Consider the following 18,124-nt stretch of genomic DNA (forward strand, 5'->3'; position numbering starts at 1 on the left):
AAAACTTCATTAGCTGTTAAGTAACTGAGCCAAAAGCTAGAGTCACCGCACAAAACAAACAGCAAAACTGTCCCCCTTAACTTTAAGTTCTGGCTCCGTCCCTGTTCATAGGCATCATGTATGGTGGCCAAGGCTTCACCAAACAAGCAATATTGGATGAGCTACGTACCCACACCAATGAGGGAAATAGAGGAGTGAGAGAGTCATAATAGTTCTCGGTTTGAGAGAGAAAAAGATAGAAAGAGAGAGAGACGAATAGAGAGAAAAAGGAATGTGAATAAAGAAAAATAATATTATTTTAATGAACAATAACTTTAGAAACTAAATCTCAAACTAGAAAATGTGTTTTGAAAAAATTGTTCTCTACAGTAATTTTGGAGAACAAATTTTTGGAAAATAAGTTTTAGAAAACATGTACCAAACAAAGTTTTTTTTTTTTTTTTGCCGGGCCCATAATTTCCTACAATTTATAAACAAAAAACCGTGTTTTAACACAAATACCAAACAAACGCTTATTTTGACAAAAAATTGTTAACAAGCACAATGATAATTTTCATAGATAAGATAGGGAAAGCAAACACGCGCAATAGTTTGTTCAACTTATGGTTTGTGCTTAGGTGTTAAGACTTAAGAGACTTTAGTTAAAACGAGTTAGGTGAGTACCAATTACAATAGTTGTGCGTGCAATCATATATTGCATTTGATCATGTAATGTTGAAGTCCTAACCATAGTTTTCTTAGCCTATTAATAATATATACATCATTAAGATTTAAAAAAAAAATTAATTCCATGATTACAATAATGGAGAAAGAAAATTTGAACCTTATTTTTTCCTGTAAAGGAGAGAATGCAATGCCACTAAACTTAAAGCTTTTGACATTCATTGAGAACTTTAATGTTTAAATTATGATGATTTCGCCTAGATAAATGTCATGCTTTCTTTTTGAGATAGTCCATTTATATATATATATATTTAAAGCCAAAACTCCAAAAAAAAAAAAAAACCAATTAGATTTTTAATTGAATTTTCAATTTCGCATCATGTATCCCATTTATTTATTTATTTATTTTTTATGTCAAGTGAATTATTAGGTACAAACATTGAAAAGTCTAAAAATTCAGTTATATTTTAAATTGGATTTCAATTAGAGTTCTAATTTGCACCATGTGTTCCGTTTAATTTTTTTAATTTTTGTGACAATTTGATTATTGGGTGCAAAACCAAAAAAATCCAAATCCAATTATATATATATATATATATACCATTACATATTTTAGAAATCTATGGTTTAGAAAAAGTGTAATTGTGAACTCACATGTGTGTGTATAATTGTAATTGTTTTTAAATGTACTCATACATATGCATATTCACATGATTATATATATACTAGTAATATATAAAATATAAGTTCTTATTCCTTCAATTTCATATATTATCCTTAATTTTTTTTAAATGTCTTTATTAAATCAAATAATCAATAAGTTTTTTCACCTTTTCAGTAATAGTAGCCATGCTGTTTCAAAGTTCCAAACCAAGACATATAAATTAGGACTTTAGGAGCAAAATACACTAACCGTTAATATTGAAAATTGTCCTCAAATTATGGAAAGATGGAAACCGACGTTTACTAAAACAGTGGCCAAAGTGTTTCCAGACTACCAGGTGGAAACTCCAAAGATTCAGAGAGGTCAAATGTAAAATCATTTACTTTGAAATACATTTTCCTTATCCCCCCACCTAAAGTCCTCTTAGAATTTGATCAAAAACACAAACCCGTCAATGTTGCTGTTGGTGATTCCAGCTAGTGTCATTCTAATTAGACCCAGTCATGAATACCCAGATATTATTACATTTCCAATGGTCAATTTTACTGCACTCAAAGGAATAGATGGCCAAATTAAGAAAGAGGTCAGGAAATGGAAATACTATGACTGAGTAATGGGTAGGGGGGTATTTCACTATATATATTTTAATATAATGACCAAAACTTTGAAATATGAACGAGGTTTATTCTATCGCTGGTCTTGTATGACTTCTAGGGAATAAAGTATAGCATATACAATTTGTTTGTACTAGGTGGAAAACTTGGGAATCATTTTACATCCTTAGAATTTTCTTGCAATGTCACAAAATCAATTATTATTGCTTTTACCATGTTAATTCAGATTTCAAATTCAAAGTTTCAAGCCAAATCCAACTTATGAGATGTTGACATAAACACTATATTTATAAATCTACGGACTAGGACAATGAGTAGCATATTGATATTTTTTTTTTGAGAAACAGTAGCATATTGATATTGGTATTAAGTATTAACATTGTCAAAAACTTGTGCTAGAGGTTTATGACAATCTCCACATTAATTCTATATCTTTGTTTGGTTAATCGAATTTAGTACTATAGGTACATCTTGCCTTAACAATTGACCCTGACCTGAGTGACTGAGTCTCTCTCTCTCTCTCTCTCTCTCTAATGGCAGTTTTAAGCAGTTGGGTCCGTTGGGATTCTAATGGGAGAGTACCAAACAAGGGTGTGTAATTTCAAACAGGAGGCTTTGAAAGTGGAATGTTTCATGTATTAGACTTCAGTATTTTATCGTTTCCTCTTTGAAATTTGATCAAATGGTATCTGATCTATTTCTCTAGAACAATGTCAATTCTTCTAAATATTTAATCATTATGCGTATATACAAATAGTCTGTAACTAACAAGTTGGAAAAAAAAAATGTTTTCTCTAAATAAATAAATATATTAGGAGTTGGGAAAATTGACTTGACTTGGCTACTCATCAGCTTCAATCTTTATTAGTGTCCGTGTGCAAAGGATGAGATAAAGAGATTAATTGAAAAAGGAAATGCTGCATATATTCTTTGTTATTTTTGTTTTCATTTTAATTTTGGTCTATATGGATAATTAAAGAAGGGACAAATTTATGTGAGACATTGCCCTATTATAAATTACTTGATCAACGGTCTAGTGGGGTTATATCATTTTACTATAAGATGAATAGATGATGTCCCATCATAATTTTTGTCTATCGTAAAAGTTAAAAGCTTCTCTTTTTTCCTTTTCTTTTGGTTTGTTCTCTGTTTAGGTATCTTAGTTTTTTTTTTTTTTTACTTTTCTTTTTGATTCCCTTTCAGATATGAACTTGACCTTTTTCTATATTTTGTGTTAAAATTAGTTACACTTAGTGCTTAAAGTCTTAATTTTAACACTTTAGATAAGTTTGATGTACAATAATAGTGATACATGGGAAATAAAAACTAGTATATGTTTAGTGACATCATAAGAATAGAACCAATTTGGTACAATATTATGATAAAATGGTAAAACCGAGTTCATATTTTAATCAAAATTCCTAACATAACCTTATTTATAAAGTTATATACATACCTTTTATGGGTCTAACTTAGCATCCTATTTTGTATAATTTGAATAATTTAATAATTAATACTATTGGCATTTGTTCAATATTGAAATCTCCCTTTTGAAAAAGAAAATTCGATATTATCCTCTAAGAACAATAAAGTCTAAATTCAGCTCCTTAAATATCATGATGTCATATAAAATAAATTTATAACTCTTTTAAGAAGATAAATTATTTTTTCTAAATTAATCTTGTCACCTAGGCGCATGCAAATGAAAAAAAAAATGGGAAAAAAAGAAGAAGAGAAAAGGTATCTTGTATTGTAGGCAGGGCTGACTCAAGCTATTGTGGGGCTTAAGGTGAAAATTTTGAGTGAGGTCTATTCTTATACTTTGAATATTAATAGAATATTTATTTAAATTTCTTTTTTCCATTTAAAATCTGTTTTTTTAGAAAAAAAAATTAAAAATTAAAATAAACCCATCACATTACTCAATGACTATACAACTAAAATAAACATTATTTATTGAATGAAGTAACCAAATGCTAAAAAATTATGATTGAAAAGTTTAATAAAGTTATATATTTGATATTTTTAAATAGAATTTGAGTATATATTTGTTTACTAGTGTAAGATTAATGAGTTCTTTTAACATTTATGTCTGAGAGACTAAATGATTGACCCATCCAATGAAAATATTTTTCTTTAACTAGTTTTTCTTTGATAAAAAACAACTACTTTTTATTTATTGGTGAATATTTAGAGCTTAGTTAATACTTCTATTGGTAAAAAATTAGGGGCCTTTTTCCATTGAGGGTCTTAGGCAGTTGCCTATTTGGGTCATCCATTGAGCCGGCATTGATTATAGGTATATGCAATTTCTCATAGTTTGTGAACTATACACGTTGGTAAGAGTGAGACTCATATATTATGAGTGTTGGTTGCATAACCTGCTACATAAGATACATTCTTCTTCATGCAATGATGCAAAGAAATGACGGAAACTAGCTAGAATACACGGAGGATAGAGAAAATAAAAATAAATAAATCTTAAGAGAAAGGGACAAAGTCCATTTCTATGGTACAAATATTCGGTATTAAGATAGCACCACTTGGTGGTGTCATCAACACTTCATAATTCAAAGGGAATTGAGACCTAGCCGTGATCAACGGGAATCAAGAATTATTAAAAAAATGGGCAATAAAAAGACTTTTGCTGTTAGATATAAAAATTATATATATATATATATATATATTACCTCCATATTATCAAAAGAATGAACTTGAAGCACTATTAAAGTAATCATTTAGCTTTTGATAGGTAAAGTAAGCATGTAACTTATTATGAATTAAAAATTATGACATCGTGTTAGTTTGATCCGGTCGAAAAATTTAGGAGAAGAAAAATGAGATGGAATCGTGGAATTGAAAATTGTGGGAGAAGGAAAATGAGATGGGCTCAACCAAGCCTGTCCAAACTCACGCCAGCCCAGTTTTGTTATAAATTCCTTGGTGCAAATGCACAGTAGGCCCAATTTAGGGTATATGGCCTTGGGCCGAGTTTGCCGCACCACAAATCTGAGAACAACCATCTGCATGAGTGAAATATAGATTATTTTTTTTTTTTTTTTTGTGGGGGCGGGGTGGGGGGGGGTATATAAGTGCAGCTCAACTGAGATCTCTAAGTATTTCTAACAGAGATGTTTATGTTTCAAATCTCCCCACCTCTAACTATCAAAAAAATAATATTAATAAATAAAAACTTAATTAGATGAAACTTATATACATTTTCTAAAGATAGGCAATTATAAACCTATATTCTTAAAGGTGTTCATTTTTCTATTTAAAATTATGCCAATTGAGGTGTTCGTTTTAATTATATCTATTCAATTATTGATTTACAAAACTATACTAAGTGTCCTAACACAATAGTCAAACTTAATAGCCAAACTCTAGCTATCGAATCTAATGTTATTAGAACTGACTCATTCGTGGCATCTTGGGACTGTTATCCTGACATATATCTCTTCAGCTAACTTGAGAGGACAATTAACTGATAGGTCTGCCAAAAACCTCTCCATATACTCTTTAAATATCCTTTCACTTAGCAAACTAAAGTAGACTTAATAAGTTATATGAACAGTAATTTTTCCATTTTTACTTATTTCTAGTAGTTTTTTCACTTAACTATCAAAGCCTTCTTAGCCACCCTCCTTCGAGTGGTCTTAATTGGTTTGAGGTCTTTTCCTTTAGTAGGCGATTGAACTCAATCAAGAGGTCCTTGGTGGAGTTCCATTATGTCCTGTAAATTTTACCCGCACACAATTGTCATTGAACTACATATTCATTAGTTAAAAATACACATTGTAATTGAATGGGTTGTCCTTTCTTGGCATTGGTGTTCACTTGTTGAAGTTATATCAATATGGGGTATCTCTCTCTACACACACCATTTTGCAATCTTGAGAAGTATATAAGATCACCACCAACGGTCCACAGCCAAGGACAATTGCATTTGCAGGAATGAATATGATTGATGGTACAGTGTATTCTCTTCCAAGATAACCCCTGAAAAAAAGGGACCATACAAGTCCTTTCACAGTGAACATGGTCCTCCTAATTTCCCAAACCTTTGGTTTCACGCGAGTCACGTGTCCTATATCTACCATTATTTATAGTGCAATAATTGGTTAATTGAATTCCAAAAAAAAAAAAAAAAGGTTAATTTGGACCACATGGGTCTTCAAGAAACAGTATACACGAGTAGAAACTAGAAAAACACACTTCCATGTGAATATTGTTCCAACTGCCACTGTTTAGGCTTGTTTGCTTTTTCCAACGTTTCAGTTATGATGAAGCCAACACAGAGTTTCAGACCAACTATGTTATCTGGGTACTTTCCTCGACACAACCCATTTTTTTTGTCCAACAAATACAATGGTCTTTTCCATGGCTTAATTCTAGTTTCCAAGCCTACTGTAAGGACACTTCCATTGACTGTTATACGTGCCACTGACAATTCCAAGCAGGTTCATCTTCTTCAATTCCCCACTTTTTACAATTTCTTGATTGCTTATTTATTTTGATAATATAGTCAAGGTTGATGTTGAGGTTCTCAAATTCTAATTTTTTTTGTATGAAAACAATGCGTTCCAGGTATTTTTGTTTTTATGTTTTTCACTAGTGCTCTCACTTAGAAATAAGTACCCAAAAAAATACACTTTTTTCTTTCTTTCACATTTTAAGTATACAACCCCATTTAATAGTGTGAAACTTTGAAAAAAAAAACAATTTGGCTCAACTAGTATATTAATGACTTTGATTGATGAGTTGTTATGTAGTTGGTGTGAGAATTTTTGTGCTATGAATCACATGTTGTCTCAACAGTTATGCATTAGAAAATGTAAAAACATTGTGGATATTAGGAGAGCTTATAACGAGATGCCGTGTTGGAGACTAAATTTACTCTATTCTTATCATTTTGGAATTGAGAGAGTTGTTGTGGGGCATTATTGCTTGGCCAATCTATGTGCATACTTTCGTTTTACAAGTCATATATGAAATGATTATCTATGGGGAAATAGTGTATACAACAGTTGGTTATATCACATCATAATCCTATAGGCATCTTTATTGGTCTATGTTCAAATTGAGAAACCAGATACTGTAAAATAAGTTGAAGAAGGCAAAGTACTTGGATGGCAAAATGAAAGTGATTTGTCATGAAAAATGAAATGTATGTTCCATGATTATGTTTGAAGTGTCGTTGCCTTGAAGCGATGCTCACATTTGAACATAAATTTCTTCACTTTTATGCTTTAAAATCCCTTTGTTATTCATTAATTGAAATGAATGCTTCTTTTGGAATAATAATTTTGGAGTGATTGGCATGACATGCCCACCTATGTCTGCTTGAAGTGAGAAGTATTATGTGCTTTACAGGGAAACTCTGATGCAAGTAATCACAAGAAGGTTATGATATCAGCAAATGTGTCAAACTTGACTAAAGCATTATTAAATTTCACTATGACTAACTTCCTTCCTATAGGTAATGTTGAACATTTTTGAAGGACTAATTTATTTATTTCTACATTATATACATTGTCAGTAGAAGGTGTTTTAATGTGGTTTCTTCACATAAGGGTGGGTTGAATTTATATGACCCTTATTTCAGTTCATTTTTTAGTTTTGATCTGTCAAAATCATACATTTCTTGATTGTTGGTAATGTTCCCGATAATATTGAAAAAATCCTACAATTATTCTCAAGAAAGCTTCATGATTGGCATGAGTATCTCGCTCACCAGCTTAGACTCCATCATATAGGTGCTAATCTTGATTGACATGAGTATCTCATGGTCATGCATGAGGCCCAGGTTATGGTAACCTTTGAGGCATCAATTTGGTGTTCTGTTTGAGCCTGGCCTTTAGTGGTGTGCTTCCCTTGCATTTGAATCTGTGTGGCTTGTCTTCTTTAATTATTGGATTAACTTAGTTGAACTCATATTTTGTTCCGCAAGTTCTTCAATGTAGTCAGATTTTCACCACCAATACTGGGACAAGACCATCATCTTCATTATGACTTTGTCAGTCTCCTGATTGATTTATTGTTAGTAATATGTTCCTTTAAAGCTTTACTATTTTTCCTTTTGGAATTAAAATATTTGTAATTATTGAGGTTAGAGGGATACCCTAGTGGTTTTAGCACCTCTTGTGGTTCCTGGGCACTAGGGTTCAAACCCCACCAGCACCCCTCGCCCTATTTGCCAATCCAAAAAAGAAAAAATATTATTTGCTTCTGTAAATTTACCTTTTGACAGTGCAAGATCCTGCTTTCTGTTTTCACTGTTCTTTACACAGTCAGTTCACTAATCTTGTAACTTAAATTTGTAGCTCTAATCAGTGGAGTAGTTTTGGGATTTGCAAATCCGACTCTTGGCTGTCTTGCACACAAATATTCACTGTCAAAATTTAGTACTTCTGGAATTTTCTTTATCTCAGGTGGAGTTCTTGTATTCATTATGGATTGTATGTTTAGATATCTTTTTGTTAGCCTTTCCTGAACTCCTCTTGAATCTTTTAGGGCTGAAGTTACAGGGTGGGGAATTTCGAGCAGTTTCAGAAGCATGGCCTGCTGGAATATTTGGGCTAGTATGACCTCAAAATTTTCATTTTTCTTCTGTTTGTTAAAGTTCTGTCCTCAGGCCCTTTATATATTTGGTGATAATGCTAGTCGTGACTTGCTGTTGTTTATATCCTTCTCTTGGGAAGTTATTGATTAACCAGGAGAATTTTATGCTAATTATCCTTTCAAAATTTAGTCACTTCATTATGAAACAAACCATATATTTTGTTCACAACCAGAGGAAAGCGCTAGCCATATATGCGCTATACCCCCAAAATGACTAGTCAAGTTACAATTGGGGCACCTAATAATAACTTATATATCTCACTTCAACTTAGTAAACTCTTGATGTGGGACTCAGCACACACCCTTAGCATAAGCCTACACAACACACAATCTACATAATTCAGGTTATCATAAAAAGGATTTTTTATGCCCCTTATAATGAGCTAACCTTATCAAATACATTTCTCTGATTTTTTATGCAGTATCTGCAGATGTGATGCATTTTAAATGCTTTAGGATATCTACTAAATTCTTCAAAGCAAGATTTTCTCAAGCCTTGTGGCTTAGCCTACACCTCCCATTCCTCCCATAAGGAGAATCAGGGTTCAAACCTCGAGCTCCCTTAGGGGATTTCTCAAATTACTAATAGCAAATATATATATACACACACACACATTACCAATAGAAGGGAGGAAAAATCATCAAAGCAATGTAGGTTCTACTCAATTGATCATTCCAGCAACACCATCCTCCCCTCTCCATTAAAAGAAAGAGAAGCATCCTCTCATCATATTCATCTATCATATAATAGGTAGGCATGCTAATACCTTGGTGTGTATATTTGTAATAGAGAGTAATCTTTTGAATTTATAGAGGTGCTATTTAAATAAAGCCTCAACATGCTTTGCTAATAGTGGCCTTAATGTTTCTTCAGTTCTTCTCAAGTATATTGATATATGTGAAGATGTATGTTGATATTTCCAATAGTGCGTATGCCTCTAAGTTTTTTACTTGATTGTTTCAGGCTTCTATTCTGTTGCTTAGTCCCTTCTTCTCCAGTCTGATTTCACAAGTTAATCTTGCACCTCGGGAGTTTGTAACAGGCATGCTGGCTAAACACAAAAGCTGCAGTTTGTTCTGTAATCCAGTTAAATGAATGAAGAATATTTTTTGTTCATTCAATATCATGAAATAGCCTTTTTTGGGCAAAGCCACTGATTTTGACAGTTCTTGGTGCAGGATTGGCTATTTTTAGTTGTATGCCAACAACATTATCAAGTGGAGTTGCACTGACACAAGTATTCTACTATTTATCTCTGTGTACTATAATGCTTTCTGCAAACATTCTGCTATATACTTAATAAGGGTAAACGTGGCATAAATGCAGCTTGTCGATGGGAACTCTGCTCTTGCTCTTGCTCTGACTGTGATGTCTAATTTATTAGGCATTTTGACAGTAAGTTTGAACTTTACCTCCTACTACTCCTTTATGGCCCTCTTGGTACCCTTACTAAATTATGCTCTCTGGACCACATCAAACTTTTTTGTCTAGTTCATTTTATAATTCAAGAAAGCATTATAGGAAGAAGAATGAACTATATGTTTTATCATACATTGACTTCAAGGCTGTTTTAGCTTCTGTGAACCTCTAATATGGTTTATTGTATTGTTATAAATGGATAAATTGCAGTTTGGTAAGGAAGGACTTGGTTAAGTTTTCACCATTGTTATACACAAATAATTAATATGCTGATTACTGAATAGAAAGTAACACTTTATGGTTTATATACAGATGTCTCAAATGATATTTCCATTCTGTGGAAAGGGTCAAATTGCAGATGTCAAATGCAATGTATTTGTTGGAAGTTGGTTTCTAGGCCAAAACAGAAATGTGGTTGCGTTTAATCCTTGGCTAGTTTTCCAGTGTTTTCATTCACACATTAGGTTAGGATTTCACTTGCTCCTTTCTTTTTGTACGCTAAAACTTTTCCTTAAGTTGGTGACATATGTTACAAGAGAGGATTTTTATCTTGTGTGTCCTAGAATACTATGTTTACAAAATGTTGATCTAGTTGATAATAGTCAGAACTTGTCCCTGGTTCCAATTTTATAGGATTTCATTTTTATTTCTTTGGAACATAAGGTTTCATAAAAAAAGTTGCTCTGTTTGTTGTTTGTTTGATTAATATATACTTATACCTCTTTTTGCTGTTACAGATTGTTTTTACTGCTCTTGGCATTGATATATGTTATGCTGAGGAGAAAGTGTTTTGGACTATACTTTCTCTTCTTTTTCAGTTTTTTGCTTTATTATATTTTTCTTTTTCTTTTTTTAAGCTTAATTTGTATAAGGGTAGGCTAGGAGTGATTTGTGAGCTTCTTAAGCTTTGAAGTTGGAGATATTTGAAGAGTGAGGTTTTGGGATGACAAATGATGTGGGTATCAAAGCAGTGGATAAGGACCTGTAGGTTTATTCCTACTTGGGGACTTAGGTTGGAGGAGAAATGAGATCTTGGAATATTAGATTTGTGTGACATTTGAATGATTAGGAATTGGAATTAGTATATTCAATCTGTTCTATACTTTGTTTTCCAATATACTGAGTAGTAATTGCTTTGTTGAGATAGTGGAAGTTTTTAGACTGATTTGTTGTGAGTTTAGTTAATTATAGTGACTTTATGTGAAATATAAATAGAAAAAATAATCACACAAGAGACACAAGATTTTACATGGTTTGACCTTAGGCCTACGTCAACGGGTGGCGCCACTGATAAAATTTCACTAGGAAAATTAGGAGATTTCAATGGTGGTACAAAGACACTCCCACAAAACCCAAGCCCCAAATACACCCAAAGAGCTCTCTGACAAAAGCAACTGCCGAGAACAATCTTCGTAGCTGCCATGGCCAGCACTTTCTTGTTCAAATTAACAAGAGGTTGGATGTATATATATATATATATATAAGAATAAGGTCAGCTCAGTGTACATAATGTCAGTTTCACGGTATTCCTAATACCACTTGAGTTGGACTAAAGAGCTCACTGGCTCTCTATTGGCTGTGCTATAGGGCAAAACTAAGGTGCATCTGTGCACCTAAAACAAGCCACATTAATAGGCTTTAATTGTATGAAAGGGAGATTAAATAATAATGGGAAATTGGATGTTCAATCCTATTATGAGTTATTGTAAGGGCCAACCTATGTGATCATTCCTTGGGAGAGTATTTGGTTTAACGAAGTTCCAAACAGGTGGCATTCTTTGTATGGAAAACAAGGTGGGGGGAAATTTTTTACTTTTGACAATCTAATTAGAAGAGGCATATTCCTGGTGGACAGGCATTGTACACGCAAATGTAGTGTTGAACTGTGGATCATTTGCTAATACATTGTCTAGTTGTTTGAGAGTTATGTTCTTTTGTATATTCATTCTTCAAGGTGTGTTGGGTGACGCTGAAGGTAGTAACAGATATGTTTTTTGGTTAAATCATTGGTTTAGAAAATATGGGAGTTCCTTGGTTTGGAAGATGGTTCCCTTGGGTCTAATGTAGGTAATTTGGAGGGAGAGGAGCAATCATACATTCAAAAATGTGCAGATCTCTATTATTGATTTGAAATCCTCATTCTTGAGATATTTTAGTGATCTTGCACTCTAGGGTAGTTATATGAATTCACATTGGGATCATAGATTCTTTGTCTTTTCTGTTAGGATTTTTAGTGTTGGCTAATTCCATGACAAATTTATTTTACTGTTGAGTTCGAACACTCCGTGAACATACGCTTGTGTTTGTGTGGGTGTGTTGGTTATTGCTTTGAATATGTTTATCCATGCAAACCTTTGCTTGACTATTGAATAATTAACTGCTCAGCTAATAATTGAATTAATCCATTAAAATTGGTAGTTAAGTCATGTAGGGGTCCAAACAGCATTTCTTAGTTTTGCATGTAAATCTTGTTTCCTGCAATTCTTTTGGAGATTTGTATAAATCCTTTTTTCTCCTGAATGGTTTGTGTATACATGCTGTTACGCAAAGTTTCTTCCTTCTCACTAACGATTATTTTATATCAGGAAAAAAAAAAATGTTTTGTACCATTGGACCTTTCCTTACGTCTGGAATTTCAGTATTAAGAGAAGCTTTGTCATCTTTCTGTGCTTTTATTCAAGCACCATTAAAGTCTATGTTCAGTCACACTATTTATCCTTCTAAAAAATATATTAAGCTTCTAAGAATTCATTGCTAATGTAACAGAATGCTTGCCACAATATAATAGAAGTTTACTAAAACGGTTATCTGTTCCATGTTTTTTCCTGAATTTAATGTTGTGATTATGTTATTCCTCTAAGCATCATTTTGTTTCTCCTATCTAAATCAAATTTTGTTATGTTGATTTATACAAATGCTTCAGCAGCTGATAATTTTCTCCTGAAGACATCTGTAGGAATTGTTTAATCAGATAAACATAAGTGTCTTTAATCTTTTTCTATTCATAACATTGTTGAGTATCATTTTCATGGAATACCTTTTTTTTTTTTAATGCCATTTCTGTGGGATACTATGCTAATGGTTGGTCTGGCAATACAGGTGCCATTTTGGATCTCAAAGTTTTTTACTGATGATTTTGGTGTACCCATTCCAACAAGGGAGCTATTTTGGAGTCTTATTTTGACACTGCTCATCCCTTTAATCTTGGGAAAGGTTCCTTCCAGTGCCTTTAGTTCTAGCTATTGTACTGAAGTTAGCCTAATTTTGGTGAAGTATCTCAATACCTCCTAGTTTGAATTTTTCAGTGAGGCAGAAATAATAAAGTTTGGATGTAGCAGCAAAACTAGTAACTACCAATTTCCTAATTGATAAAAGCCCAAGCTAACAGTCATTCAAAACCTCCCCTTAAGTTTTTGACCTGATGTGGTACATTGTGGAGTTCATTTAGCTGAACTGGAAGTTTGAATGTCAATAACTATATCCAGATCTAATGTTGTATCTCATTTGGTCAAGAGAACTTAGCAGATTGTCACACTATCTCTCGATAAGTATGACCAGTTCTTCTATTAAATACAAACTAATGGTACAAGAACATTGAAACAACAGTTTCCAATATATTTTTGTTTCTGATGTACTTGTCTCTAGTTCTGTTTTCTGGTTCCACTGTGATGAAGCATTCTAGATTGTTGCTAAAGCTTGATTGTCATTAAGAATCACATTTAGGGCAACCCATATTGGTCCCTATTCTACTTGATCCTGAGTAACATATTTTAGATAAGCTAACTGTCCACTTAAATGTTAGCTTACAGAAAGGCTAATTATTTTCAGATTTTTTCACTTGTTGATCAGATTTAGAAGCACCATTGAACGAGGTAGATTCACATGTTAGCTTTACCCATGGTTTAGTAAAGACTTTACTAGTGGTGAGTCAAGGTGATTTTGCGTGTTGGTGGTTCTCATAGTTGTGCAAGGAAGATTCCCATGTTTGCTCCACCTATGATTGAGTAAAGGGACTCTATAGATAAGCTTTAGACTTAATGGTAATGTGTGGCTCTTGAATTTTTAAGAAAATACTTCCATTCAATAGAGAGATATAGCATGGTAGAAGGACTACATGTGAAAGGGAGATTTACTGGAATATTAGCGTGTGAGTGGGGTTGGTTAGTTAAGTAGTAAAGTCCCACATTGGATAGTATTATTAGAATGAGTGGTTAATTTAATAAAATTGTGCCCTAATCCAAAGGTTTAACCTTTTGGGCTAAGTGGTGTCCTCACAGATAGACTTCTCAAAGTGTCAATATTTAACTCTCACATCCGCAAGATCCCAACACCTATGTTGCTGCAAATATTCATTATTTGAAAGCCACCCAACTTACTACTTATAGATACCTGCCCATAATTTAAAACCGTGATCTGTTTCATCAGCTCAAGTCTCTTGGTAAGGAATAAAATAATAGAATGCCCCATATCTGAAGGAAGCATCAATAGTCCAAATACTTACTTCTGTAATTTGATTCTCTATCAGGACTGATATACAATCAGCAAAAAATACTGAATTGTGTATCATCTATATCAAAAATCAAAAACAATTTATGTCCTACTTGTGTGTACTATGTCTTTCTCTTTACAATATACTATTTCTTCCCTCCAGAATTTCTCACTTTTCTATTCCTGGATTATGTTATTGTTAAAAATGTTATAGGAAATATCAGGTGGATGTTTCGACTTCACCATTTTTATCATGTGCCTTGTCTTTCCACATTTTTCTGGATTTTTATGTACTTTTTCATTGACAGGTAGTACGGAATATGTTGAAAGGTAAATAGTTCTACTTTTTCCCCCCTCTTTTTGACATTTTTTATCTCTTCTGTGTACAGAAAGATTTCAAATTGTCTCCTTGCATCTAAAAATTATGTATATGATGCTTTTAAACTAAGAGGATCATCTATTATCCTCCTTGGTGTAATGGAGTAACGATCTGCTGTGTTTAATTTGAACTTGAGTATCACCTTCTACGGTAATCCATTTTAATGCTTTTTCATACTGTGGATATTTAAAATATGAGTCATGTCAAATGCCTCTTTGGATACATTCAAGATATGACATGATATGACTTTGATTAGCAGATATATGTTGATATAAATATTATATGATTCTCATTATTATTAATTTTATTATCTTTTCTTAAATATCTTTAATTATCATACGCTTTTCCCACATAGGTATCTTATTATGATTAGTTTATAGGTCTGGCAACGTACATTGATCAGAATCAGAGGATTTTCTCAATGCTAAGTACAATCCTTCTTAGTCTTGTAAGTATTTGATCTTCTTCTCAACATGGAATGCTGGGGCTTTTCCAAGTTTTATGACCAAAAATAAATTATTGATTATACTTTTATTATTTATTTTGAAAAGTTATCTTTTTTTTTTTATTTCATCCCTCATTTTGAAATGTTAATTTAAATTGATAGCTTCTTAAATGATAGAAGTTTTTAGTATACTCTAGAAAAAAATATAATCCCAATTGGTCAGAAGTTTAAATGCGGGTGGAAACAGTAATTAAAAATTGTGGAAGAAGTTGAGAAAATGAAGGGGAATGGCTTCAAGGCATATCAATTTAAATGCTTACTGCAAGGTAATATCAGTTTGTACCAATTCTTGAAGTTAGTGTCTTTATTCTATTGAATTGGGGTGCACTGAGGTATGATTAGCGAGGAAATCTACATCCACGACACAATGAAGCATAGTCTTAAGGTTATGTTTCTTTTTTTATGCACTAACAATAGTGTATACCTCTTAAGGAAACAGGCCTGCTCAAAATAGCAATTTTCCTGATCTTCAGGTGAATGATTTACCACTAATGTTTAGAAAGAAAAATATTACAGAAAGTTATGTGACGATTGGAAGAAGTTAATAAGAAGAAATTGGGTTTGAAGTCTTTAAGAGTTCAATGACTTTAAAATGTTAAATTTGGGGTTTCGTTATGCCAAGAGCCTTGTATCTCAGCACTTCCTGATATTTCAAACAGAAATGACTAGGGTTTGTTTGCGAAGACTTTATCCTACCACTGCACCTTGAATTGTTTATTTGCTCATTTGCTTCTATTTGGTATTTATTACTGGGATTTTTTTCTTTGGAAGCTATTCTGTATTTTTTTTTTTTTTTTGGAATTTTTTTTTATTAATAATTTTTTTTCTTGTTCTAGACACCATGGATGCAAGTAAGTAAATCAAGACCCTTGCTTTTAATGGTTAAGCCGCAAGTATTTATTCTGGCCATTGGGATGGGAATGTGAGTTCTTCATAAATCAATTAGACATTCTTTTTGTGTTGTCTGTTTAGTTCTATTTCGATCTTGCTTTCAAAAAAGTTTTTTTTTTTTTTTTTTTTTTGGGGGGGGGGGTAGGGGAGGTGTTCTGAACAAAAAACCTACTATTTTAGTCTCATGATATATTTCCTCAATTATTTTTCCTTGATTTTTACTCCACACTTAAGCCTTAAAGATGTTTAATTTTGGCACCTTAAAAGAAGGGTACCACAGTAGCCTCCCTTTTTTTTTGGCATGTTTTTCATTACTGCCTTTCTCTGTCGCAGTTTTCTGTTTAGTTCTTTTTAGTTAACAAAATTACAGGGGGAAAAAATTACATTTGACAAAGATTATTAATTTCATTTGTTTGCAGACTTGTGCATCTCACCTTACTGGGTTTTAACACTGTTGCAATAAAGAGCGTGTCATCTGGCTTTTGTGGTAGTAAATCGGTTTTTTCTAAGAAAGAGAATTTCCGTGCTCTCTTAATAGTGTGTAGCCAGGTTAGTACAGTAGACTAGTAGCCTTGAATGATGTCATGCATATAGCTACATATATTTGTCTGTATCCTTAGATACTAACCAATTGGCTTCATCATGCAATCAATTTGCTGGAACTTTTGAAAACTAGAACTCAGTTATGCAAGGCTGATCAATTTTGATATGTCCTGTTTAATATTCCTATATATACATCTACCTCATAAAAGGCTTTGATCCCATCTGTAATACCTTACATGTTTTTGCCTGAATGAATTGGCATCAAATCTCTTAACCCTTCATTTTGGACGCATAGAAAATGAAAATTTCCAAAACAAAATGAAGAGAAAAATAAATAAATCTGTAATTTTAATGCCTACCATAGTACCATGGTGGATTGGTTGTTCCTTACTTTTTTGGATGGTTACTGTAAAATTCATTTCTATCCGTCAAACTTCTGTTAACAATGTAATGTTTGTAATGGATTTTTTTTTTTTTTAATTAAAAAAAAAATCCTTAATTGGATATTAGTTGTTACGAGTGTACCTCATTTTGCAGAAAGCTCTACTTATAGTTGTAGCTGTAGTGGAGCAGCTAGGTGGTGCACTCGGTGAATCAGGGCTGCTAGTTCTTCCTTGTGTTGCGGCACATATTAACCAGGTTTTCCTCATCTTACCCTTTTTTCTTATCACAATTTTTTTTTTCTTATTTGTTACTGTTTCTTTTTCCTTGGTTTAAGAGCAAGTCTTTGCGGAACACTTTTGGCTTACACTAAATTATTGGTGCAGGTCATCATTGATTCATTATTAGTTAACTTTTGGCTTCAGAAGGATCGGTCATACAGAAAAAAGTTTGAAGCATGACCATTCTTAGTTGAGCATCTTCAGTATCTACTGTAAATTTGTTGTGCCTGACAGCATTCCTCCTCATATTACTTATTTTAAAAAATGTAAAATTGCTGCACAAATAATATATATCTGTGCTAGTTTCTCCAGGCAATATGGTCTTTGATTTGGTTAGCAATAAATATGTTAGGATTGCTTGAAGTATCTTATAAATCTTTAAGAAACTAATACATCCTTAATTTCTTCAGTGACTCCAAATCAATCATCACAAAGTACTTATTTTATTTTTGAGCTTTCTTCAAAGACAATGTGTAAAGGTTACTAACCATAGAAAAGCGGTCCATATAAAAGGTTGTACCCAATGCACAAGGCTCTCACTTTGCAGGGTTCGGGAGAGGTGATTGGTAGGTAGTCTTAATCACCCTGCACGTCTTTTTTTAAGAGATGTCGGGGACGTTTTTCCGACAAGGGCCGAAAATGCGAAAACAGCCCAAATCTCCCATTGGGTTCTT

General features: G+C 32.8%; 1 protein-coding gene across 3 annotated transcripts; it reads left to right on the forward strand.

The window, feature by feature from the left end:
* Positions 1 to 6,086: 6,086 nt before the first annotated feature.
* Positions 6,087 to 17,859, forward strand: LOC111992782 (probable sodium/metabolite cotransporter BASS4, chloroplastic). Of its 3 annotated transcripts, none has more exons than XM_065778139.1 (14): positions 6,087 to 6,401; positions 7,315 to 7,420; positions 8,265 to 8,372; positions 8,455 to 8,522; positions 9,527 to 9,632; positions 9,742 to 9,800; positions 9,890 to 9,958; positions 13,082 to 13,195; positions 14,779 to 14,800; positions 15,230 to 15,297; positions 16,191 to 16,276; positions 16,665 to 16,794; positions 17,326 to 17,427; positions 17,556 to 17,859. In XM_065778139.1, exons 1-14 carry the CDS (start codon positions 6,222 to 6,224, stop codon positions 17,628 to 17,630), a joined length of 1,293 nt encoding a protein of 430 aa, XP_065634211.1. In that variant the 5' UTR covers positions 6,087 to 6,221; the 3' UTR covers positions 17,631 to 17,859. The 3 variants fall into 3 exon arrangements, with proteins under 3 accessions (XP_065634211.1, XP_023880409.1, XP_065634213.1); XM_024024641.2 differs by having other exon boundaries at positions 6,089 to 6,401; positions 9,527 to 9,605; XM_065778141.1 differs by lacking the exon at positions 6,087 to 6,401 and adding an exon at positions 6,956 to 7,108.
* The last annotated feature ends 265 nt before the right edge of the window (positions 17,860 to 18,124 follow it).

This window comes from Quercus suber, unplaced genomic scaffold (genome assembly GCF_002906115.3).
Source record: "Quercus suber isolate HL8 unplaced genomic scaffold, Cork oak 2.0 scaffold_174, whole genome shotgun sequence".
NCBI lineage: Eukaryota > Viridiplantae > Streptophyta > Magnoliopsida > Fagales > Fagaceae > Quercus > Quercus suber.